The sequence below is a fragment of the Trachinotus anak genome, unplaced genomic scaffold (assembly GCF_046630095.1).
Source record: "Trachinotus anak isolate AG129_WGS33_773 ecotype Australia unplaced genomic scaffold, CSIRO_AGI_Tana_v1 ptg000004l, whole genome shotgun sequence".
NCBI classification, from domain to species: Eukaryota; Metazoa; Chordata; class Actinopteri; order Carangiformes; family Carangidae; genus Trachinotus; species Trachinotus anak.
The window spans coordinates 11,567,507-11,593,413 of record NW_027273855.1 but is presented as its reverse complement, the minus strand read 5'-3'; the positions used below and the strand labels follow the sequence as shown (position 1 = coordinate 11,593,413).

The following is a 25,907-nucleotide window of genomic DNA, read 5'->3' as shown; positions in this document are numbered from 1 at the left end:
CGAAAATTTTGAATCATTCTCCAACATCCATATGGTAACCACATAAATTTGGGTCTTCATCAACATTATAACTGTGATAGTCTGTCACCTATCCCAGAATACTGTGCTTCTGAAAGGCCTGGGAGTCCTTGGGATAGGTGGTTGACCCTGAACAAGCCTCACTGCATCACCAGGGGTCTTCACTTGCTCTCCCCCCCCCCCCTTTAGGACCTTTCATTCTTCTTGTCTCTCCTTTTTCCTCTACCACTTCCACTCTGCCATCTTCCTTTTTTTATTTGGTCACTTAAGCTGTGGATCTGTGGTCTCCATCCCCCGTTTTTCCAATCTCCTCTCAAATTTATTGGGTTCAGTGGAGGCCTTCCTGTCCTTCTACCGCGTGGAAATAGAGATCAGAGTATCCATTACTTCGACAGAGATGGATGCGGGTCCCCGTGCACCGTCCCCATAACAAGGACATCAAAGGAAGGTAGCCCCCTCTTTTCGGCGTGACCCCCCATACAAGACTCCCCGCTCTCACCTCATTATGCAGCTCCCTTATAGCGGTTTTGATATAAAACCCCCCACTATGGACGGAGAGCCACGAGTCTCCCTAACTACATGGCCATCCCATCAACATCACTTTCATTACAAAACATGAGATGCCGGGGGAGTCAAGGACAGTGTGGTAATAAATGAGGGTGGAATACATCTGGAATCATTGTCATATGGGTTAAGCATTACGCGGACTTCATTCTGCATTGGTAAATCAGTGGACAGCACTCATAACCTCCTGAGGTAATAAAGATACAGGTTGCGGTGTGGGGTCTTGCCAGGGTGGAACCCCTTGAAACAGAATGGCAAGGGAGACTTCATGAGCTTGTGCTGTGCAATATTGTATTCCCTGTGTCTGAATTCACAGTCAAGACAAATGTTTCATGGCGTACAACTCAAGTCTGTAATCCTTGTGAAGATCCTGGTATTTGGTGAGTTATGGATAATCCTGTTTACTTGGTTTATATTAATAAAAACAAGAGGGAGGACTCTAACAGCAAACCTGCACTGGACAGGGACCTAAGTTTTGAATTAGACTGAACTATAAACTTGTTTTTGAGGTAAGACTGTGCACACAATATAGTAATAATCTATATGCACCAGGGACCAAAGGGGGGAAAAGGTGGTGTGCACTCACTGTGAGTTGCAGGAGCCAGTTGAGTTGCGTGAAGAGGATGTGGGGGCCCCACAGGGCTCAAAGGCAGGACTTCTTCTGTGCTGCCAGAGCGCTGGATGGCCAACTCTACCTCCTCATCTGTCAGCCCTGGAATCAAGACACACACCTTTAGGACACATGAAAGGGGTGCAGTGACTCTGTTAATGGGAAACACCAAATGGCTCCATTGCTGTCATAATATATACTTAAATACTTCCCAAGTTCCCCACAAATCTTTTAAGTACAATTTAGAGAAAGTATGTTAAATCGTCATTCAATTTTACATACCCTCCTCTAAAAATGCATTTTCATTTCATGATTCTCAATGGAATTCTCGATTGAGAGTTTCTGTTTCAGGGACATCCATCAAAGAAAGATAGTCTGGAAAGGTTCACACAATGAAATCTGAAACTCTGCTAGCCTATTAACTGCCACCAAAGGCAAAGAAAATAAGAGTCTGTCCACTTCTCAAGTTATATTTCCCATGTGGAGATTTCATACACCCCAGACAGTGAAAATGCATTATTTTAATTTCTTCATTGTAATGTAAATGTATTACATAATTTTGCAAATGCCAATATAATTTAATCTTCAGATCTTTTTAATGATTTTAGTGATGATTAAATTGCAAAGGGCTCCCTGATGGAGAATCAGAGGGGAGGAGGAAAAAAAAATCTAATATGAACATCTCCTTTTGTGGCAAGAAAGGATTTTATTTCAGGCACCATATGCTGCCATTGCTGTGGGTCTCATCTTTTAATGAGTGTCTTAGTCTAAACAAAGGAAAATCATTACAACTTTTGATGAACTACAATAAAATACAGTAACCAATTTATAGCAAAACAAAAAGGAGAAAACTGAAAACAAAACTGTTAGGTACATGCTGTAGTTCTTAGATATCAATAAGCATGGTTTACCTTCTAATGAAAAATCAGCGCAGTTCATATAATAACGTTGCATAATGTTCATTGTGGGTTTACAGAGTGTCTCTCCTAACATTTTACCATTACTTCTGCAAGCCATTTCCTTCAGTTATTGACAGAAAATCCCCTTTGTAAGAGAGCCTTTTACTTGAACTATTCCCTCAGGATTCAGAGAATTTACACAAGCTCAGAAGCTTGTAGCTTCCTCCATCTTTTGAGAGACACTGAGAGACAATTGGAAAGGGTTCAGTTGCAGTATTTGAAGAGCAGTGTTATTAAAAGTAACTGCACAAAGCTAGATCTCTGATACAGACCTACAGAGTGATTTTCATAATAGAAACATACAGTAACACCCATGTGGAGTGTTAATAATATGTACTGTGTAAACACGAACAGCAGAATTTTCCATTTCTCAAGGTGAATGAGATATTAGAACCAAAACCTTTTCAAATGATTCCTCCCATTTGAATATCTGTTCAAGCAGCTTAATTGTGAGGCAAATCTGAATGGCCGGTTGAACCTTGATCAGAAATCCCACTTTAACCTACCCCTGTACCAGCAGCCCTTAAGCATAAAGAAATCTTTTGATACCCTACCACACAGCTTATGCCAAGGGGAGGTCCCTCCCGTCACCTATTTAAATGCTCCGAGGACTTCAAATGGCCATGAAAATTGTTGAATAATTGAAGGCAAATATTGGCCAGCCTGTAGTCTACAGCAGGTCCTGACTGCCAGGAAGTGGTGAGCACCATGTGCTGAGTTTGTGCAGTCAGACTGCACTGTCAAATAAGCAATAATGTGTCCCTGGACTCCTGATTCATCTGACCACAGCAGACTACATGGTGGCAGACTATTGAGTGAGACTTACAAGGATCTCAGTTTCACCGAATGCAAAGAAATAACGTGCTTCAGGTTTTTCCTTTCACCTTGAAATATAAAGTCTTCTTAAAAAAATCCACATTTAGGATGCTGTTGAGCTTAATGTATGTACATCTTAATGGCGATTCACATCTTTGATGTTGTGTTTGCAGCAAATGAAAGGTTTTGTTTTGTTTTTTTTTACCTTGCATCAAAATAAAATACATGGAAATTCCTAAAGCTGTTTTCTAGTCAAATTATAGCTTGCTAAGTTGTGTTGTAGGCTCTGATCTGTTTATTGTTGAGGGGAAGACAACACCAAATGAAAGGGCCCTTAGATCCAAAAGAAAGGGGAACAAGGTGAAAGTGAGTTTTACATATAAAAGGAAAAGACAAAAAAGGGATTGTGAAATTTATTATGGGTTCCAAAACCTGTGGAATGACCCCTGGACCTCCATTTCAGATCGACCTGTGGGGAGATGAATTTTTTAAGACATAAATTACACCTAATGACGACACCATAAAAAAGAACAATAATGGAAAGCTATTCTGTATTTCATTATACTGTATTATTTGGTGCACCTGATACACGCAGTGCCTGTTTATGAGTCACCGTATTAGCAGATGCTCAGCCAAAGCATTTGCTTTGACCTTGCCATTCTCATTGGGGCATGAAATTACGGTGCTGGCACCTCGATATTACAGCTATAAATACTGTAAACTGCATATCTGGGCTACGTTTTCTATTGTCTTTCAACATAAACCTGATCGGTATTTATTTAAAGGAAAACCCATTGCTCGTCAGGTTATTTACAGCTCTATTTTCAGTGGCTCATATTCTCTGGGTATTTTTTAAGGGCAAAGAGGCAGCAAGGCTCTTACATTAAATCCATTTCTCCAATTCTGGCACTTCTGGACTTTATGGGTCAAGACCTAGGCCGGACAGCCAATTATAAGAATTGCTTACTAAAATATTTTTGGTGGTAAAGGGTGAATGCCTTTTTTGCTGTCCTCCAAGGCCTGAATTATGAAGTTGCCCTTGAGTGAAAATTACTTAGATCTTGAATACATATTTAGAAAAAAAATGCAAGGCAGGGGTCATAAATAGATGGAGGTCAATGGGTTATTAAGAAGTCGAGTGCAACTTCAACCTGTTTCTCATGCTGTCCTGGCGGGGGAGATTCTACATGTCATTTGGTTGCATACAACTGCTTGGAAATGGCATGCCCTAAATAATGACCACTCTCATAGAGTATTCATTTATGTATTAAAAAAGCGGACTCTGCTCTCATTTCCCTGCTTTATCGCCTTGTACTGATGACAAAGTAGGCAAGGCCTAGGCTAGGTGGCGCCGTGGAGTAATTTATAACCACATCAATCCCTTTACCTTCTATGCAGGCCTTGGTCATTGTCATTTTTGTCCGAGAGGTGAGTCACGTAACCCCACTTACAAACAGGATCCTATTAATATCTGGAATGATGAACCTTACCCTTACCTTCATACCAGGTATGATAATAGACCAACAGCCTACCTGTGTTCCCTGTGACCCTCGATCACCGGCCCTCTACTCAGGGTGAAATCTATTAGGATTATTTATTCAAGTCAATAACAACTGGGATGGCATAAAAAAGAAATAAGTCAAGCCATCATTTATGTCTCACTGACAGAGAATGTACTGTGCCTGTTTCACATGCTGAATTTACCTGTAATGCAACAATGTATGTCTGTGCACTCTGGGAGTGAACTCTCCCAAACTGCTTCCGTCTGGTGATCTAGGAGCGGCTGTGGGATGTCATTTTAGGGTCCACAGTCAAAGTGACATGCTGAAAGCTGGAAAATGTTCTTGACTTTGTCTCGAGAATTAGAATTTTTTTGGTAATTATGTGTGGAACTGCTAATTGTCTGGGCTAAATGGTGGTGCCAAAATGGGTCCCAATGCACTTTAGTTGTTACATCTGTTAATTGTAGAGGACATAGATGGCACAATTCACCAGATGAGACTGTAGCACATTATATTTCACTCAAACACAATAAAATTTACTTGATCTTGGCACGGAACAAGTAAAGCAAAATTGCTTCAAGATGGTTGCAAGACAGTTTAAATGCAATTCATTTCCCCCACTCCTCTGCAAAAAAAAAGAGAAAACATCTCTGGGTTTAAATGTTGATTTATATTACATCTTAGTGACAAAGTTTCAAAATTTAGGCAGTTTATTCAACAAGGACTCAAGAAGGGCAGCTAGAAATATTGGACTGCATAATTGCCAATTCATACCGTGAAACTGACAGTTGAAGGAAAACAGAAAATTATATTTTTCAATGAATATTGAAATAAACCACACTATTAGGATCTCTGCAAAAAAGGAGATGTAAACAGAGAGGCATCCTTCAACGCAGATTAGGGCACAAATGTGCAGAGAAATAACATGCACGAGCGAGATTATTGTGTAAAGATTCTGCAACATGTAATCAAAGTGGGTCCTATTTTCCCCTTCATCAGCTGTCCAGCGTAAGTACTGGCAGCAAGAGGAATCCAATTTAAATTCCACTCTACCAGGAGATGGTATTGTTTTATTTTATGTGTGCTTTGACATTTCTGGCTGTTAATATAGAGTAAAATCCAGAAGTATTTACATAAATATGACATTAAACTGTATTAGAAATTAAGACTGACACATTTGCTGTGGTCGACTGTGGGAGGAGGAGGCTGATTGAGTTTCTAGGTCAAAAGGTTGAGAGGACAATACATGCTGTGTACAGAAACGGGAAATGCGAGTATTGGCCTACTGTTATGTTTATTATTTCATGTTTAAAAGTTGCCATGGTTACTATGTTACTGTGGCTAAAGTGAGACAGAAAAGGAAATAACCAATCACCAAATATCACAATATATTATTTTACAAATCTGAATCAACATATCATCATTTTTATGGTCACTTCAAAACGGACTCTTCTTGAAATGGCAACTTAAAACAAACATAAAGCACATATGTTTTTGAAAACACGAACCAGCAATAAAATGCATCTTCTAATGCAACGCATAATGTGTCATGTACATTCTATACAATTTACTCTGAATTTAACCAAGAAGTACAACTCATACTGACATTGGCTGCAACACCATAAATAAGTGCATTGGAAACTTTTATCATTTAACTCATCATGACAAAGAAAAGGCTCAGTAATATAAGAAATGCTGCAAGATGACGTAAATTTGACTTGTGAATTATCACTTCAAGAAAGTGATTTTAACTCCTGTCTTTCCACTTAGACTAGTTGTTTATTAAATGACACAGATAGAGACACAGTCAGATAATTACAATATATAGGTTAATCTTAGAATAAACTTTTTCTTGACACAATTTCTGGTAAAATAAACATATACAAATACTGCTCTAAGTTCAAAATTAGTGTGTTGAAGTGAAATCAAAAGAACACAAAAAAAGAAGTTAAATACTTCCCCGAAACAATTCAGGGAAGCTGAAGTATGAGTGTACAAGACTTCCAAGTTCACTTATGTATGACTATACAATACAAGTCAAGAGTTCTCCTATGAATACTGCAGAGTGTCTCTCAAGTATACTTTGTGTTCAGTATTACATTACTCTATTTTCTCTCATCTTTACCCTCTCTCTCCCTGAGATCAATGTCCTTATGCAAATCAGGGGTTCTTGTTTAGACCTACAGTGGAACAGACATTCCGAAATATATCTGCATTAAAGCGTCATACATATTTCATGGACTTAAAGTGCAGTAAGAGCAAACCATTTTGGATAGCGCAGCTCTGTGGAGTTTACAACAAAGGAGAAAGGAAGAAGAAAATGAGGTGCAGCGTGACATCATTTGGTATTGATGAGACCATGAGTACATTTGAGATAACCAACAGTAGATTGTGAACATGCCTTAGTTGTCAATAATGAGACACAAAGACAAAGAAATTTCAAAAGATACCATGAATCATTAGAGCCAGATGAGATGTATGTAGTAGCAGCCGGCAACCATGGATTTGGTTTCAGGTTACCCTCCCCAGTCATGGAGCTTTTAGGCTCACTTTTCACTGTTTGGCTACTCTAATGCTGGAGGCAAAGTCCCCCAGCTCTGCAGAGGTACAGTCCCTTAAGTACTGAACTGTTTTTATGAAGAACTGATATAAAGATACGAACCACAAAGAGTTTATCTTAGGTGAAGCTACATATTGTCCGTACACATTGTCATTGCTCAGCCATAGGTAGACTTCAACAAATACATGGCATAACGCTGCATATTTTCAGTGTCGCATTATATTGAACCGACTTAAATGAGATCAGAGTAATAAAGCTATTTGCAAGTTTTATTGCACAAACAATATTCTACTATGTGTCAGAAATAATTTCAATGAAATGCAAAGAAACTGAGGAGCCAGCAAACATTTCCACCATCCCTGCTTAGAAAACCTCCCTGTGTCATGCCTCAAATTTACGATAACAGTTAAATTAAGTAAAAGGGTTAAAATGCTGGAAGGCAATATTGATAATTCCATTGAAAATGCAGAGAGGGTTTGTCAATATTAATTTTCCTGAACCCAAAGGAGCATCCCAACTGGTGTGTCATTTATTCACAGGGCCTGAATCATGCACTCTGAAGTTAAAATCGACCCCTGTTAGACCCCCCCTGGGCAAAGAGCTATGGCCACAACCTTTGACCCTTACAGACTAATCTTACCAAAAAAATAGAAAAAGACACAGTGTGTTCATCTCTGGCCACATATATCTTTCAAGGCTTTAAGTGTCGCATGCAACAGAAATCAAGAGCAAATCAAAAGTCTCTCACCTTTTTTCTTCAGGAAAGCTTTTCTGGTGGTCAACGGACTCTGACGTACTTTTGGGTTCTGTAGAAATTTTACAGCAGTGGTAATCTGGGAAGAGACAAATTTGATTTAATTCCTGACAATGAGATAATGTGAGAGGAAGAAGATAAGTTGCACAGGAAAGTGATACGTTTAAACCCTAAAAACAACAGTCTAGACCTTCTTTAAGAAAAAGGTTCGTTATAAATCCAGACCAAAAAAAAAAAAAAACAAAAAACATAAATGGATTCCATTTGATAGTTGCTTCTAAGCCCCCACACCCAGCAGTGAGGAGAAAGACCACCTGACCACTTTCCAGCTAAATGTGGAGAATGACCAAATCAGCAGTTATAAAATTAGCCCATCAAGAGTGCTGGACAAATGGAGTATGGAGCTTAATTTGCTATTACCCTCTTAAAGACAAACTTCCATTCTTAAGTGCGCAGTGGAAGAAAATCTATACTTAATGCAGAGGTGATCATTTGTATCTAATAACTTGAGAATCCTAGGCTGAAAACTTCTGTAATTCTTCCAGTTAAAAACCTGCCATGATCAAATCACCCGGCCTGAATGTTGTAATGACTTGAAACGTTAATGCACTAGAACGTTAAATAGCATCAGAACATCAGTAGTTTTAAGTGCACTGCGTTCATCGATTCTATTATGTTTTCCTTCGAGATGCACCTTAATTTTCCACCCCAGTATGCATTTCCAAGAATTGGAGGGAGAAAAAAAATCTTCCTCAAATGGCATTAAAACATAAATTTGAAGTGGGCGCCACAAAGTGGCGCCTCCTAAAATAGATAAATATGTAAGAACACAGAGAAAGGGGAAACACACTGGAGGGGAGGTTTAGATGACTTATTATCGCACCTGTGGTCCCCGTGATTCAATTGTAAAAGTCATCCCTCTAATAGGTTGAAAGGTTTTGATTACTCTTCTTTTCTCTTAGTGTTGAAAGATACAAAGTGATTGAGCGCCCTGCCAGTGGTAATTCGTTTTGGGTAATGCATTGCATACACTATGAACCCGTTTCAATCCAAAAGAATTGCAGTTTAAACTTGTCCACGGGGTAGGTGTGGCAGGGAAGCTGTGTAAAGAGCTAGATTTCTGTGACAAACAGTACAGTGGAGAATCATGGCACAGGCATCTTTAACAAACTTATGAAAATGACTTTCCTTTAGCGGGCTGAAAAGCAACTTAATAGCACTTTTCTTCTAATTAGGTACACACATGAAAATACCATGCAGCGTCCACAGACATCCTGCAGTATACTGTATTTGCCATAATGAAACTTCCATAGTGAATTCTATCAAAATGTACCAGATTCATCCCGAGAGATGCTGCCACAATTCATTTAGACGTTAATCTACCATTTCACTGTGGCACTACCGTGACCTTGATGTACGTAAGGGTTACGCAAGGGGTATGGAATTTCCTGGATCTCTATATGCTGAGGGCTTATTAAAGTCAGTCACCCGGAACCTTCATTGTGACAAGCAGATTAAACCATTTGCATGGTGAACCCCCAACTGATGTTCTGGGCCAAAAGATACAGTCAAAACACAGAGAAAATATCCCTTTGATAACAAGACAAAATCACCCTGCTCTTGGCAAAGCTCTTCTGTTGAAGTAAGTGAGCCAACAAGACTACTTGTGGTAAAGGCAGAAAGCAGAGATAATGAACACACTAAAATCTAATATTCTCATATTTAGGCCAGTAAATAACAGAGTGATGTAGGCCCTGTGAGAGGAAAATGACCTAATAGAGGAAGAATATGCTGAATGAGCACACCTTGTTTACATTCCCTTAAAATTTCAGTAGCACAATATTGACAGGAAAATTGTGTCAATGTTAATAGGCATAAGTATGACATCTTAGTAAGGACCACAGCTAGCTCAGCGGCAAACTAATGAGGTAAATGTCCATTTGGTTAAAACTGTAGTGGTAGATCTTCAGGGAGAGGAAAAGTGCACTTCTTAGCAGATGACATAGATGCTTTGCACAAGTTCCACCCAGACACCTCAATCAATTATAACCACATTGCACAGATTTCAGTCTTGTCTTGTTATTGACTTATGGATCACCCCAGTTATAGTGTTGGGTAGCACACAACTGGGCTTTTAAGGGGGTAGACTGGATAACAGTACAAGGCACATTTGGGTTGGCAGCATAAATAACTACAAAAAAAAAAATTAGGTAATTTTCCTTTCTTTCACAAAACTAGTAAATCATTTTTGGCTGAAACAATAATTAAGCTATAGTGTAAGCTACTTTTAAAGCTCTGACTGCTAATGCACCAAAGTGCTCCATGTTAGGAGCAATAATCTTTGTAAACCAGATAACCAATAAAGTGTCAGGTAAAGCCGAAAAAGAGGTGAAAACTCAATCATAGGAAGAGATAACATTAACCAACACACTTAAAGACAGTGAAGTTGATGAAAGGACAAGATTACAGCAGTGTTATTGAGTTTGAATTGGACAAGACTTTGCACTGCACTTGTCTGAAAATTACAATTGTGATACCTTGAATTGTGAGAAATGAGGATGAAATCCAATTATGTTCGAACCGCATGGTTGGACGCCTGAGGAAATTCATGTAACCAGTTGTATATTTTTGCTCTAACTAGTAATATTACTTAAACATAATATACAGTAAGACCTATGGATGTTTTTCAGGTGTACGTTTTGAGGTCTCAGGATATAAGCAATTGGGAAATTCAGACTCTCTGTACTGAAACAGCAATGCGTTGTTTGTCTTACATTTGTTTCTTTTGGCTGGTTTCAGTTTGTGAAATAAACTGGGAACAACATTTGAACCACAACAGATGACAAAAATGCCTCACAAAAAAGGATTCAGGGCTCTTGTTTTCAGTCTTAATAATTCAGGCCACCTCAAACCACCGATTATCTGACAATTACTTGGAAATGAAAGTGCTATAAGGTACAAGGGGATTGTTTGCAACTGTGACTTTCCTTTCTTCACAATCTTCACTGATTATTGTACATCCCTGAGCCTCTCAAATCAACTTACGTACATTTTAATCACAATACTACACATCTTACCAACCCAGGGCTTTTTTTAAAAAGTTTTTAAAAAAAATTTATTTAATTTAATAACTTTTTATCCATGTCATCTGTTCCACAAAAAGGTGTGTACACATTTCGTCTGCAACAGTGAAGACATTCAGAGGGCATGATGGAACTAGAACTTGGTGTGGGGGTGCAATGGAGGGGCTAAAAGGAAATCATTAGCAAGTATAGGATTCAGTCTCAGTGTGAATCAATTCATTCCAAATTGCCCTGGCCTGTACATTTGTGGAGAAGTGCCCCTGATATAATAACACACTGATAGACATGAACAAAAATTGTGTTAGGCTAGTCTCAAATTTCCCCCCCAAACACACGTTTGGAGGACCAAAAGCGAGAGAAAGTGAGAGACAGCGAAAAATGAAGCTCTATATTAATTTGGTGCTTTCATGGATGATTTGCTATCAGGGGCAGCTGTCTTAAATGACTTAACCCAATACCTTTCTGATACCAGAGCCCTGCCAGAAAGGAATGAAGTTTTAATGCAATTACTGTATTTCCTTTAGTCGCCTGACTGCTTGATGTGGCCGACAGTGCTTTTTAATCTTTTTAAAGGAGCAGCTTTAAATGCCCTTCTAATTGTGACATCTTTCCCGCCGTAATGTGACCTTTAGCGGAGGAAGCAAGGCCTCATGGGAGCTGCTATAGGAAATTATTGACCCTGGGAGACATCAGGAAGTGAGGTGCAGACTCGACCATTTAGCTAAGCTCCACATCTACACTCGTTTAGACACTGCAGGCTACATCAAGGGCCCTGCTGGAGTTGAACCATTCTCAGAATGACTGTACAAAAAGACACGTTTGTTTATTGCCTTCATCACTTTTGGGCAGTGCTTTTCGGAGAAGCTGCAATGTGAGAAAATTAAATGCAAAACCATTACCGAAACTGAACTTCAGAATCTGTAAAATCTGATAAAGGAATACTGGTAAAATGTGGCCTTTTTTTCTACTTCTCTCTCTCTCTCTAAAACTTTACTGTCAGTAAAAAGGTAAATTCAGTGAGTTGTTTTTTGTGCCTGTTACTCTGAATGTGGTCAATCTTTATTGAATAATCCTAACTTTTGAAATTTAAAGGTCAAAGTCAACATTTCAACAGATGAAAAAGGGGTCATGGAAAACTTCATTGACATTTGCATTGCAAAGGTTTAAAAATAACATACAGCACTGTATCAGTGTCAGTGTTAGAGCCATGGGCAAGGCTACAATCATGACATCAAAAGCGCATTATGCAATTTTTGTAAAGGGGGGTTGGTGGACGGAAATCAGGCTTTTTTCAAGACCACTGCATGTACAGACCAAACTTTCCATTCAGCAGCATTTCCCTATCAGAGCTCTGTCATCACAAACATGGAAAAGTTGAGTAGGTTTGGTGGTAAGAAACACTGGGGGCTAAAGTACATTTGATCCAACGAGGACACTATCAAACTGTAAAAACTGTGCAGAGTACAGATAAACACAAATAATAGAGCCTTAGGAGTAATGCTAAGGCTATTAAGGGAAAAAATGACTTGTTCCTTGTTCTCTCTCTTCTGTACCTACAGAAAGAAATTTTTACTGTGGTGTGAAAGACTGTAGCCACATATTTTATGATTCAATATGCTGGGTATGCGTGATGATGTCATGTCACGGCTTCACTGCCTTTGTATTGTATTTAAGTTATGTCTAAAAAGCAAAAACTATGGTCAAAAAGTGAGGTTTGTGTTTTTACAGGTTATGGTTTGTAAAAAATAAATAACTCAAATTCTTTCAGGATCTGGTTTCATGATAAAAAACAAAACAAAAACAAATTAATGTAGCATGAACAAACAGTAGTTCATGCTAAAATATCATGCAGCCAAATGTTATAAAATAAGATGAATCAACAGAGTATCTCCTTTAATCTTGTGAGATCTGCAGAGAAACACATGGCATCCAGCCAATTCAAAACTAGCTTGAAAGATACGGTATAAAGCCAAGTCTGACATTTCTTAATGTGTAACTGTCAGTCGGGCTGCCTGGGGTTGCCCTTGCTAAACTAGCGAGACAGATGACTGTTTAGATAAGGACATCCCCAGCGGGCCCCTCAGAGCCCCGAGAGTCCCGATGACTAAAGAGCAGCGACTCCATCAGTGACACCTCACTTTCACTTACTTTGGACAAAAATACTTATATAGCCCACAAATGCCTTCTAATTCAGGTAAAAGGCCCAAACCATGAGTCTGGAGCTGCTCTGAGAGATGAGGGTCATCAGAGATTAACCCATGGCACTTTAGCAGTGGGGGTGCAAGAGGGGAGTCACAGCAGAGCACAACAAACTACTTAGCCACCACAAAACATTCCAGCCCCTTCTCAGCTGCAATCCAGTAATGGATACTTCCTCAGCTCCTCGATTGGTCAAAATGTTTTCATACAATAATTTAATTCAGAAACACATTTACAAAGCAGGAGTAATCAATTTTAATTAGTTGATTTTTTTTTTCATTCGCATAAAATTTAATGTACTGCCATCGATCTCCTTTGTTCTTTAATGCAGTGCCTCTTTCCTGTAATTCGAAGCTTTTCTTTTTTCTTTTTTCTTTTTTTTTTCTATTACAGTCAATGATGACATTCTGTGACAAGCAGCTCCGTGTGCTTTTAAGTACGGGGAATGAGCGTTGCACAAGATACGAGTGCTCACGAACTTTGAATCAGTAGAATGTACTAAAAAATGTGGTTATAACTTGGTTTCAATATGTGTGAAAAGTTATTTTTGAAAACATGACAACCATTTAGAAAATGCAACCATACAAGTGTGGAACATACTAAACGTGGTTATAAAGTCATTAATGCACTTGTTATGAAAACTTTTTAATATAAAATTTACTGTCACTGATCAATGGTTGCTCACTTAAATTTCACAAAAACATGACAATTTACACACTTTTATCTTATAAGACCATGGTATACAATTTTAAAAATAAACAAAAACTGAATTGTAGCCAATAAAAATTAGTTAAAAATTTACATTTTAAAATAATACGTTTCTAGCCACAATAAAGTGATGTGCATGAATTCCTTGAAATATCTTATATGAACAGAAATCGGTGAAGCAACTGGATACCGTCACATAAACAAGCTCAGAGGCTTTTCTTGAAGCTGCCACTGCTCTATGTGTTGTCCTTCATATCATCAAGGCCCGCTGGCCTTTCACGTTCAATTAGCTGATTGAGGCAAAATGCAAGCGGCACCAGCAGCAAACAACGTGAAGCTTGTGTCCAAGCGACACACCACAGAAGTTGTGTTGTGGTGTCAGGAGAAGAACTGACTCCGTCACAAGCAACTTACAGTGACAAGCCTATCCTCCTCTGTTGATCCAAACTGCTCCTCTCACTGAGGCAGCACCCACCCACCCACAGACAGACAGACAGACAGACACAGACACACACACACCCTACAATACACACACATAAAAGCAACTTGAAGTGAACCATTACAATAGGCAAATAAAGCAGGGAGCTGAGGTGAAGATGCAGCGAGTTGGCATCAGTTTTGTGTGCAGTCCTGCCAGCCTGCCAAATTGACTAATAAAACTAAAACAGAGAGGCCAGTGACAATAGAGAGAGAGGTGTCCTTTTATTGATTAAATTATTCCTTCTTGGGTACACTGTGCCACTGGATGAGAGAATGCTCACAAAGACCACCAGACAGATTGTGACATTCCAGTGACATTATAATCACACGTCAACCCTTCTCAAGTCAATAGGCTGAATGCACTAATCGTGCGTCTTGGATCAGCAATTTCATGGTCTTCAAAGGGGGCCAGGAATTGGTGGCATGACCCTCCACACGGGGTGAGACCCCTCTTTCCTCAGCGAGTGCGAGAGAAGGAGAGAAGGACGGTGTAAAGGGAGAAGCATCGAGGCATCAGCGGAGTCAGAGAAGATTAACATCGCCATCTACTGGTCAGGGGTGGTACGGGTCGAGTCAAAGGGGGGAGGAAAGCCTGGCAGTTTACCCTTGCGGCCTGTCTTTCACTGAGACCTGTCAGAAACATTTAGACACACTTGCCAAGACAATGGACCACACATCTACAGCAGCAGATAAGGCAGACTGAAATCACCATCAAATCAAGAAGGGAACTTAAAGCAGTAGGCCTTCGTTTGGTTTTGGAGAAAGACCAAACAGAGTCTGTTCCTGATCACACTAAGTGACAAAGAAAAATGCTGGCTAAATCTCCTTTACTGGAGGCCTCCAACTGCCAGTAAGAATCTAACCTCGAGACTAGGATGAGCATAAAAAGAGTGTGGTGCTGACAGCATCAGAAAACAACAATCATCAGGGTCACAGAAGTAGAAGTTCTCTTTCTTCTCATTTACCCTGATGCCAGAGAGTATGCGAACACGACAGCTCGTCAGATCGAATAATAATTATTCAGTTCAAACTTACTGAACCAGTGAGGTTACACACTGGAGATTTCATTGCTTGTTGAATGTCATAAAATAACAAAGGCATGTGTGACATTTGTTTTATACATGCCACACCTAAAAATAATCCACCTCTTCTGAGAAGTTGAGACAGAATATCAGGTTTTGCAACATGTTTGCATGAAGCAGACATGTGACATGACAGTGATGTAAATCTACATGCTTACACCTATAGAACTCCATGAATGTGCCTTAAATAACATATAATATTCACAAATGTATGTTCTTCCTTTAGATTTCAGAATATTCAATATTTAAAAATGTATTTGATATCTCTTATAGTGTTTCTAAAGAGGCACTTGTTGTACTGTAACCTTCCTAAAAAGGTCATGTTTAAAATTTAATCTAAAGAACCAGGCTTCCCTTTCACCAAAATCATGTCTCCTAAAATGCAAAGATTAATCAGATTCAGACGTGAATAAAAAAATAAAAAAGGAGTAATCAGAAAGGAATGTTGAATGTCACTGCTGCATAGCAGCCGAAGTTTTTGTGACTACATGACAATCAGAGGCAATGGTCAACACCCATGTGAACTCTAAATCAACTCACGTGGTGACGGGGGAAAATACATGTTTTACCAGGCTCCTCCAGAAGAATGAGGAGGAGACAACCCACAGTGAACCACTATAATGTCACACAGGGTGGCGTGTTACAGCAAAGGGGCTGAGTTGGCAAGCAACTCAGCAGCAGACGTGCACCTGTTCTGACATTTTCTGTCGACCTTGACACAGAAAACACATGACAATGCCACTCTCTGCATTTCAAAAGTACAGGGTGTTTGTCGAAGCCCCTTCACTTCCCCTTTTCTCATCCCCATGATACCTAAAACCACTTTCCACACAGTATGGAAGCAGAGAAAACCATGACGTAGTCCTATAGATGTGAGGAGGGACAGACAGGAGGCAAAGTGACAGACAAATACAAAGTGGCAGTAAATAACAAGGAAAAACAGGGACTTATAAGGAGAGATACTGAGATACTGGGGCATATTTGGGGACAACCAAAGATTGTTCACTCTTTCCACAGGATTGCAGGCCACTAATACCTCCCTTAAAATCACAAATTCCACAGTAAACACAAGTGGAAGGGACAAAAAGGTCTCTCCTCTGTTTATTCAGTTTCTATCATCTCCTTCTCACCCTTCCCTTTTCAAGTTCATGACAGAGCTACAATTCATATATCCATCTACTACTTTAATCAAAAAGAAAGCAAAGTACTGCTGCCAGGAGAGCTGCACAGGAAAACAAATGCAATCTTCCTGTTAATCACTGCATTAACAACAAGTCGACAGTCTTGACGCACATGCCAGGGAGGGGAGCCAGTCCAGGTGTTGGATAATTGTCAGTTGTGTCAGTGGCTATGGCTGTTTTTTTTTTTACTGTGCCAGCCTCTGTTTCACCACTGATCTACACTTGTGCCCCACCTTAATCATAGCTTTTAAAAGTCCTACTTCTGCTGAAGACTCCATACAGACACAAAGAAGTCTTGGCAAGGGTTTCTCCATTCTGACTGTAATGGACTATGGATGAAGGCATAGACATCCCGCAATACTCAGTGCCAAGTCAAGTGCAACTCAGTTTTCAAGATGCACAAGTAGCGTCCATTTTAAAAGAAAAGCAGAAAAACCCTTGAAAAAAAAATCCACATCCAAGCTCTGTAACCCTTCTGCAAAACAAGTTCATACATCGCCTGGCTGGCGAACAACCATATATTAGAAACACATCACAGTAGCTGGAAGGAAGACTTGCCAAGACAGCAACTTGTCAGAAATGATTCAAGTGTTTCTTTCATTCAGAAAAAAAACCTTTCAGCTGCAGGTGAGGGAAATGTCATTCTGAGAGGAGGAGATGAATTGCAAGCAACACACAACTTTTCATTATAACACACTGAAAACTTTAGTTTACTGTCAATAGACTTCATCACACAACTAAATATAGGGTAATTAGAGTGCAATGTTCTCACTTAAGTCCTCCATTTTTGCAGGTTTTAAGATAATTTGTCTCATTTTCTGTATTTCACTTTCATTTTAGGCTGGAAAGTAGCGCACTATCTCCTTTTTTCAGATTCCCCAGATAAAGCCACAATCTCAGGGCGCCACACACAGAGAAACTCTGAAATCCCATTAGCATTTTGCTTTCATTATTTTTAATCAAACCCACAAAACTGACACACATTAATTAATATCCATTACCAGTTTTTTGCCCCTCTCCCTGAGAAGACGTTGGGGGGGAAAAGAAGCAATTAACTTAACAAAATAATCAAAAAAATTGTTTCAGAAATCCCTGATAAATGTCATGTGAGGTCCCGTCTAAATGTAAGAAGTGTAATACATTCTTGCTGTCATATTCCATTAAACTGCTATTACAGTCTTGATAGAACTATTAGTCACTACATTATTAATAACATTAATGTATTTACATTTTTGGTGTACAAGCCTGCTTTCATGCTATAATTTATGAACCCGACTTCAGATATGTTATAATGTTCCCCATCCAGGCTCTTTTGTGTTTATTATTGATTGTGAAAACAGTCAAAATTCCAAGTCAAATCCCCCACCCCCTTAATGTATTGAAGTGGGCTGTTTACATTAAAGGACTGGAATAAAGTGCATTTACATCTGAAGCATAACTTCATAATTTACATTCCAACATTTATTAGAGGTGACAAACGAGCATTTGGTCCACTCGTGCTTTTCCACAATGCAGCACTCATTCAATCCATATAAATTACAGCTGGGCTATGGAGTGCAAGAGCAAATTATTTTATTATATTTATGCATGTATGACTCTATAGGGGGTTACTAAGACAAACAGGGAATTACTTGATTAGGCCAACTGTGGTTAACAAAGAAAGAAATATGACACAGAGGGTAAGGCCAATCAAATCTCAGCATTATTCAAATGTTTGGCCCTAATTCAAATATCTTAAATGCACAGATCTTAGTGTAAAAGCTTTACATCTGTAAGAATTGTGTTTTTATAAAATTAGAAAAGCTGTAGATGCCAGTATAGTGACAGTATAGAGAGCTGTTTTAAGTGTTCCAATAGCTTACCCTTAGCTAGAACTCATATTATTCAATTAAAAGAAACTTGCCTAAAAGGCAGTATTATATTACATAATTAGACAGGGCAGCATTTTCAGAAGTGTAGTAATGCACTGAGGGGATCCCAGCATTTGAACAAATATCTGGCGCTGTAGGGGAGCTTGCCGACAAATTAACAGCTAATAACTTACTGGGAAGCCAGATAAAAAGAGAAAAAAATGTTCCCCAAAGTGTCAATTAAAAATAATTTTTCCTCTGATTCCCACACTTGTGAAAGCATGATGTCCTAAAAAGCATTTGGCATAGTGTGCCAAAATTGCATGTTGCTCATTTCTTTCTTTTTTTTATTCTTACAAACTGGATTCATTCAGAGAGAGAAAGAAAGCTCGGCATCAGCTGCAGGAGCTCTCAAAGTGTAACCGTATGGCTCTCTTGTGAGAGCACTTGCTGGTCAGAGAGGAGAGGAAGACAAACGGGTGCAGGGACAGAGGGAATTGAAGGAGGATTCAATCAAATTTATGTTCATTAAAATCAGAGGACATCACAAAAATTAGAAAGATGCTGACAAATCAAAGGGTCTCAGTACCTGAATTACCATAGTCATTTACTTATTAAAGCCAGGATGCTTCCTGTCAATCAAGAGCCATCACATTCTCCATTTGCAGCGGAAAGCCAGCGTAATTGCTTCTCATACTAATCAACACAACTTGTGTAATTATGCCTTGAAAGTGACATTGGAGGCTGAGAGCGATGTGAGCAGTCTTGACAGCGGAGACATCTCAGATTCATCGGGAGATTTCCAGCCTCGCTGCAAGGAGACAAGCCACTCTCAGACCAAGTTACTCACTCGAGCAGTTTACAACCATAAACACAAAGAAAAGACGATAAATCAAGCTGAAGTAATTACAAAGCAGAATAGAGAGTATAAAGGAAGCTCAGCTCAATAGGGCCACTTTCCCAAGTATATTGAGGCAAAATGACTACGCTGTAATTAAACCAGTGTCGTATTTCTATCATTTCTTAAGTAAACACATTATGACAGTTCACTAAATTGTGGGAGAATAGGAAATTACAGCTCTGTTACCATGCTGTTTACATTAATATACTTGCTGACGAAAACCCTACAAATAAAGTCCTAAGTATTCATTAAAGTTTATTGAATTCAACTTAATCACAGACTTTACATATGTCTCCAAAATGAACTTTGCGTAAAACTAGCTTCAGCATTCCTCTGAGCATTGGAAAACTATCCAAACCATATTCCCAGGCTGCATCTGTCACTAGTCACATGGCAGCCCAGGCAGGAAGGTCAGAGTGAGGTCAAATTTATGCAACAAATCAAGAGCCACGGGTCATGACATGAAACTCTATCTACATAATATATGTTTATTATTGACATATAGTGACAACAGCTTCTTCTTCATTTACCATGAACTTAACAGCAAATTAAAAGGGTTTTTAACGCCTTCACCAAACCAAGATAAAAAATGCTATTGTCTGGGTTGGCAATGCAGATTGGGTCCAGCTCAGCAGATGAGGCAGAAACCACAAAATAAATGAAATTTATAAAATGGGTTGGACTCATCTGTGCTCATCATTTTCAAAGTGGTGGGTGGAACCGTCAGAGGAAAAAGTCAGCAACATCAAAAAGAAGTCAACTGATAATTCTGGCATACTATGAGGGGAATAAATGAAATGATTTCATCTGTGAACAGAAACGAAGATGAGAGATTTATGGCTCATAAAAAAGTTCAAACGACAGAAAAACCAAAAATCCTTGTCTGTGTCATTCCTCACTCATGACCTCCAAACTTTAGCACATGTTGAAGACAAAGTAAAGAAATGCTCTTTTGTGGCCAAATGTGAGAAAAACAAGTACAGTTACTGACACAGAAAACAGAAGCTTTTACAGGAAAAGCCTGTGTGATTCACCCCCTGTGTTCAACTCTAATGAGTCAAAAAGTGTGACCTGCACTTAAACAAGAAGTCACAGCCAGAAGCTGTAAACTCATTTTCCCCATCCAAGCCAGCAACGTCTGCAGGACCTGGAAGATGTGCTCCGAGCATGCACAATAAATCTGACGTGAAATCATAATCATAAAAGCAATTAGCTGACCCTGCGCCACTCGTCCTTGGACATGACAGTGAGAATTCATACAGAGTCCTCTAAGGAGGCTGGCTGCCGGGTTGGGCGAGGAGAGGAAAAAGTGCAACACAGCAACAATAAAATGGAGGGCTCTTCCTGTATCATTAACCACCGAAACAAACAGCCCATGATACACAATGAACGGTGCGATGAGAAAAAGAGAATTGAGCTTATATGCCATTTCAAAGAGAAAACTCCACCTCGACCACTGAAACAAACTGTGGTGTGCAAATGTTTCACATGAAGATCTGTGGAAATATGAAAGAAAATACAAGTGATGCCATGTCATCTTCATATCTTACAGCACTCTGCAATGGTTCCCACTGTGAGACACAGTTTTCAGATAACATTCAAAATGAGTTATTTGAAATTAACCACAAAAGTATGAAGACAGATGATGCCCACATACGCCTTTTGTTCTATGCTTCTGCAAAGCATGTAGCATGTTTACAGTCAACATGACAGGATACAGAATCTATTGACTGTGAGATGGCAGGTGATCAGATTTATTGGACTTTTCTCTTTCAAGGAGTGTGATAGAATCTGAGAAATCTGTCTTCACACACCCTTGCATGCATGCACGCACACACACACACACACACACACACACACACACAGTTACTCACCATCACTTCCCACCCAGTAATTACAGCGAGGCCGAACTAGTGGCTGCCACCTAGTGACCGTCTTCTCCAATAATCATGAAATATCTCTATGGCTCGCGCCCCCACTCGGACCATAACTCTCCTTTACTGCAGACAGCTCCAATAAAGGATTACAATTACAATTAAAGTAATGAGCAAAGAGGAAAAAAGGAAAATCTCAGAGAAGGTTCCCTTGACTAACTAAATGGTAGCCTAGTTTCTTGACAGAATGGAGTTACCATACCAGACTCATTACTGGCTCCCATTTCTTATTCTGCCCCAATAATTAATTTGGAGCGTGTTGAAACCTGGAGTCCTCAAAAATTAAAGTAATGGTTTTAAAAGTGTTGAATGTGAAATGAATTGAAATATGAATTATCAAATATGAGATTAACTACTTGTTATTTTTGCTTTATGACAGTGTAAACCTAAAAAGATTCAAATCACTTAATATGTATTGTACTTCAGGTTTTTTTTTGGGAAAGTTATATAATCCACTGAAGAAACACACACACACACACACACACACACACACACACACACACAGAGGACAGATCAGGATATATATTTGCACAAACACATGGGGAAAGTCATTAAGGAAAAAAAAAAAAACTCAAATAAGTCAAGACCCGAGGGTAACCTCTGACGTCCTGGTATCACTGCTGTGTTACACCCACTAAGTGAAGAAAAAAAATCTCTTTTCAGAACTAACATATGAGCAACATCTGTCTGCCTGCAACTCACAGGGCTCAGCAGAAGAGCCGCCAGGGAGGGAGAGGTGAAATGAGGAGAAAAAGAGCCAGAGAAAGACAAAAGGGGACAGTAGCAGCAGTAGTGCCTTCATGTCACTGGCTGGACCAATTACTGCTGGCACGTCCTCTGCCAACCAGCCAGGTCCCCCACAACTCCTGCACTTAACATACGGCCCCCCCTCCATCCCCCGTTGTATGATGGCTATTGCAGAGGGGCTACGGAAATTCGGAGACTGCAGAGCCAAAACAGATCACTTCAAAGCAGCTTATTTAACGCTTGCTAAATTTTTCATCACAGTCGCTTAATATCCTGGGGAAGGGGAGCTTTTGAAGTTGCTGTGAGACCGGGGATGTTCTTCTTACAATTCTTTTTCCCCTCCCATTACCACCCTCCCTCTGCTGTATTAAACCCCCCAAACCTAAACACATACACACACTCCGTTTACACTACGTATGCCCATATACACACACAGAGGTGTGCGATGGTACAGATACACCCCCTGCACACATGACCCACACGCTTGCATGCCAAATGCATGCTTTTACAATCTGAGCCTGTGATTTTTCAGTGTATGGAGACTAAAGGACAGGCTTAATATTACCAGGGATACCCAAAAGACTAAGAATCCTATTTGGTGAGGGGACAATACAATACACCGACATGAGCCTTAATACAGGGACATCAAAACTAAAAGTTTCTCATGGATTGGCAATGGTTAGCCTTTTTATGTGCTGACCTTCACAAATAAAAATCAGGGACGAACTGGACACACAGTGATAAGTTATTCTGATTCTTGTGTAGCTCTTAGAGCACAAGACAAGAATAAAAATCTGATATTACACAGCTTGACTTGGTAAATTACAGAGGCCACTTTTCATTATAATTTGACATTTTATAGAAAAAAGAATTCATTTATTAATGAAGAAAATAATAGGCAGATTAACTGATAATTCTTTCATGTAATTTATTTTGTATTTAACTAAAATCATTAGTAAGCTGGATATGATGGCCAAACAGGTATACATTTTTCATTTCATTCAGAATGGTCAAATAAGTTCATAAAATGTAATTACTTGAAACTATAATGCAGATCTGCCTCTGTTTTCTTATGTGATGAAAGGGACTCAGTTCACATACAATTATTGCTCTAATGTGTTATTTGAAACCAACATGGACAACTGGACCAACTGGGGAGACTAGAGGTGAGCACAGGGTAACACTGCAGGGAGACAACACAAAGACTAGGGAGACACTGACAAGAGACTGGCAGGGGTAATGGCCATGGCAGTGATCAGTGGAAGGTGGAAGGGGGAGGGGGTTATAGATGGAGAGGCAAGCTAGGGTGAAGGCGAGCAAAGAGCAGCGCCAGAGGCAACAGCAGCGGCTGGCAGTGACTGGTATACCAGCCAGCCACAGAACACACACTCACACAGTCTCTCCCATACATTTTTCCTGTCTACAGTCACTGCAGGTCCAGACCTGCACCTCTGGCCTGGTCAGTGGCAGAGGCTGTGGCACTGGCCCCAGAGCTGGGCCCTCTTGCCACAGAGGAGAGCCCACGCAATGCAGTGTGCCAGGGCCTGCTGATCTGGGCGAGGTGAGTCAGAACCTGTTAACATGACTGGTGTCCCTAGCCTGATACACACATGTGCACATAAATGTTATACAAACGTGTGTGTGTGTGCTCTCTCCCTCTCTCTCTCTCTGCCCTCCCAACCCTGCCAGCACTCCCTTTCCTCTCATCCAGATAAAATCCTTTCAGACACAAATTTCAATTATTCACCTCATCCAAATAATGCCATGTGACAAGAATTATCCCTACTGTAATAATCCACTTAACTGGGAAAGAGCAGCTCATCAAAAAGAGAAAGGAGAAAAGGGGTTGGAAGTGAGGGTGGTGGTGGTGGTATGGTGGTGTGTGTGTGGGGGGGGGGGGGGGGGGGGGGGGGGGGGGGCTTGTCAACCAGTCTTGAATCAGGACCCTCATAACAAGAATTTCTTCCCTTTTTGAGGAGGCAGTCTTGAAGCGCACTGGGATGATGAAATTGAAGTAAATTGAAAGAAAGCCTGGGAGAATGCTCCCACAATCAATAACCCCAGGATTAAATTAGCCTTGGCATGAAGGGATGATGGGGGGAGGATGAAGAGTGAATGGTGGTGAATGACATTGAGACATGTAGACTGAACAACACAGCACTCCTCTAACCTGGATGCTGTGTCCATACAAGGACAGTGAATGTACCTGTGATGTATTCCATCCCACTTAGCAATAAGGCACTCCTGGTTATAATTGTTGTCATCACTTGGGCCAAGCACATCTTATAAACACTTTTCTTTGCAGATTTTTGAAAAGCAACTTAAGTTTATTCTTATTAAATCTTATCAGCTTTGCTAGTATTAATATCAAGTATTTGCTAATATTTCAGGGCCATTTTTCTTAAATGCTATTCAAATAGACTACTAGGAACCCAATTCAAAAAGTTCCTGGATCCAATTGTATTGTTGATGAAAAACAATTGACTAAACTATGAACAACAAACTTATGTGGTGAACGTTTTATAATAAACATGATTAAAGCAAATGTGGAACCATTGTCACTGCTAAAATAGAACTTTCTACATGCTTTTTACTCCAAAGACAAGGAACATGAAATACACTCTCATTATGGACTTGCGGACATCAGTGTGGTGCTAAATGACTGGCTGCTAATTGGAAGCCTTTAACACTTGATCTCACTGGGGAATGTGTAATATCATCTGATTAGCCAAGGAAAAGTGGTTTGTTGATGAAAAGATGAAAACAAATATTCTTAAAGTCACAAGATATAAAAAAAGCACAATGTTCCTCAACTATGTGTCATCAACTGCCAAAAGTATGTACAATTCTTTCCAAAAAAAATATGTTGCTGATTTTGCTGGTAAGCACAACTGAAGTAATGACACTGATCAGTAAAATAAAGAAAACACTGTTTACTTTACCATTTTAGATTAAATTAAAATTTTCTCTTTCTCTCTACCTAATATGCATTTACATCAAATTGGAAACTTAAATTCTTTTGTAATTTTAATCCACATTGCCTTCAGTCAAGTAATTTGTTTTAAATACTGAATACTTACCAGTGCTTCTCTTGGGGGAGCTGTTGCACTATCTCCAGGTGGAAGGCCAGGCTAATGAGATAAACAAATATTGTATTAGAGTGCTATCTACTGGAGGACATGGGGTATTGCAGGTGTAACACAGCATGTTTAGGATAGGAATGACATTTACAGTGAGCATATCTATCTATCCCAGAGTCTTAATGCTACTGAAATTAACTAAAGACTAAGTGCAAGATAAAGATTGTGTATCTTTATCTTGCAGTTAGTTTGAACATGACACATTTCTAACATCAATCACTTGAAATCCTCAAACGCCTAAGTACTTGACAGTCTAGCAGACAGTATCATCTGTCACTTGACTTTCACTGGAAAATCCTTGATAATTAGCTGAATGCACCAAAACTCTAATTATGTAAACCGCATGAATAAAGTAAAATAAGCTATTTGCATTACATTTGTCTGACCGTCTGCCTCATAATGAGTATTAACAGTGAGACATGAACTGAATGCATGATACATCTAGATATTTTCGGGGCACATATCTGTTGCTCATGGAGTAATCGATTAATTGGGTTTAGTCAACATAACCCCTGCCTTTGAATGCGTCAGTTCTAAACTTTGCAAAAGTGTATATATATATATATATATATATACACATATATATATACTTGATGAAATTATACATTGTAAATGAAGCAGCCAAGTACAGAGCTGCACCTGGCAATGTGTATGAGTCACAACTTTCTTTAACATTTGTTTTTCTCGAAATGAACAACGGTTGTCAGCATCTTAAACCGACACAGTGTTAGCAAAGAGCTGAGTACAAACCACAAGGCTTAACCGGCTAACAGTGACCTTTTCACATCATATCATTAACTGCACATAATAAGACAGACA

At 39.5% G+C, this 25,907-nt stretch overlaps 1 protein-coding gene across 5 annotated transcripts in view; it reads right to left on the bottom strand.

Annotated features, from left to right (window-relative positions):
- The window catches only part of pex14 (peroxisomal biogenesis factor 14), a 46,087-nt gene that overhangs the window by 18,676 nt on the left and 1,504 nt on the right, over positions 1–25,907 (bottom strand). For all 5 annotated transcript variants that reach the window (XM_071475893.1, XM_071475891.1, XM_071475894.1 and 2 more), the window contains 3 exons: positions 25,029–25,079; positions 7,778–7,862; positions 1,169–1,294 (listed from right to left, as the gene is read on the bottom strand). In XM_071475893.1, coding sequence (XP_071331994.1) covers positions 1,169–1,294; positions 7,778–7,862; positions 25,029–25,079 — 262 coding nt within the window. The remainder of the gene's footprint in view (positions 1–1,168; positions 1,295–7,777; positions 7,863–25,028; positions 25,080–25,907) is intronic.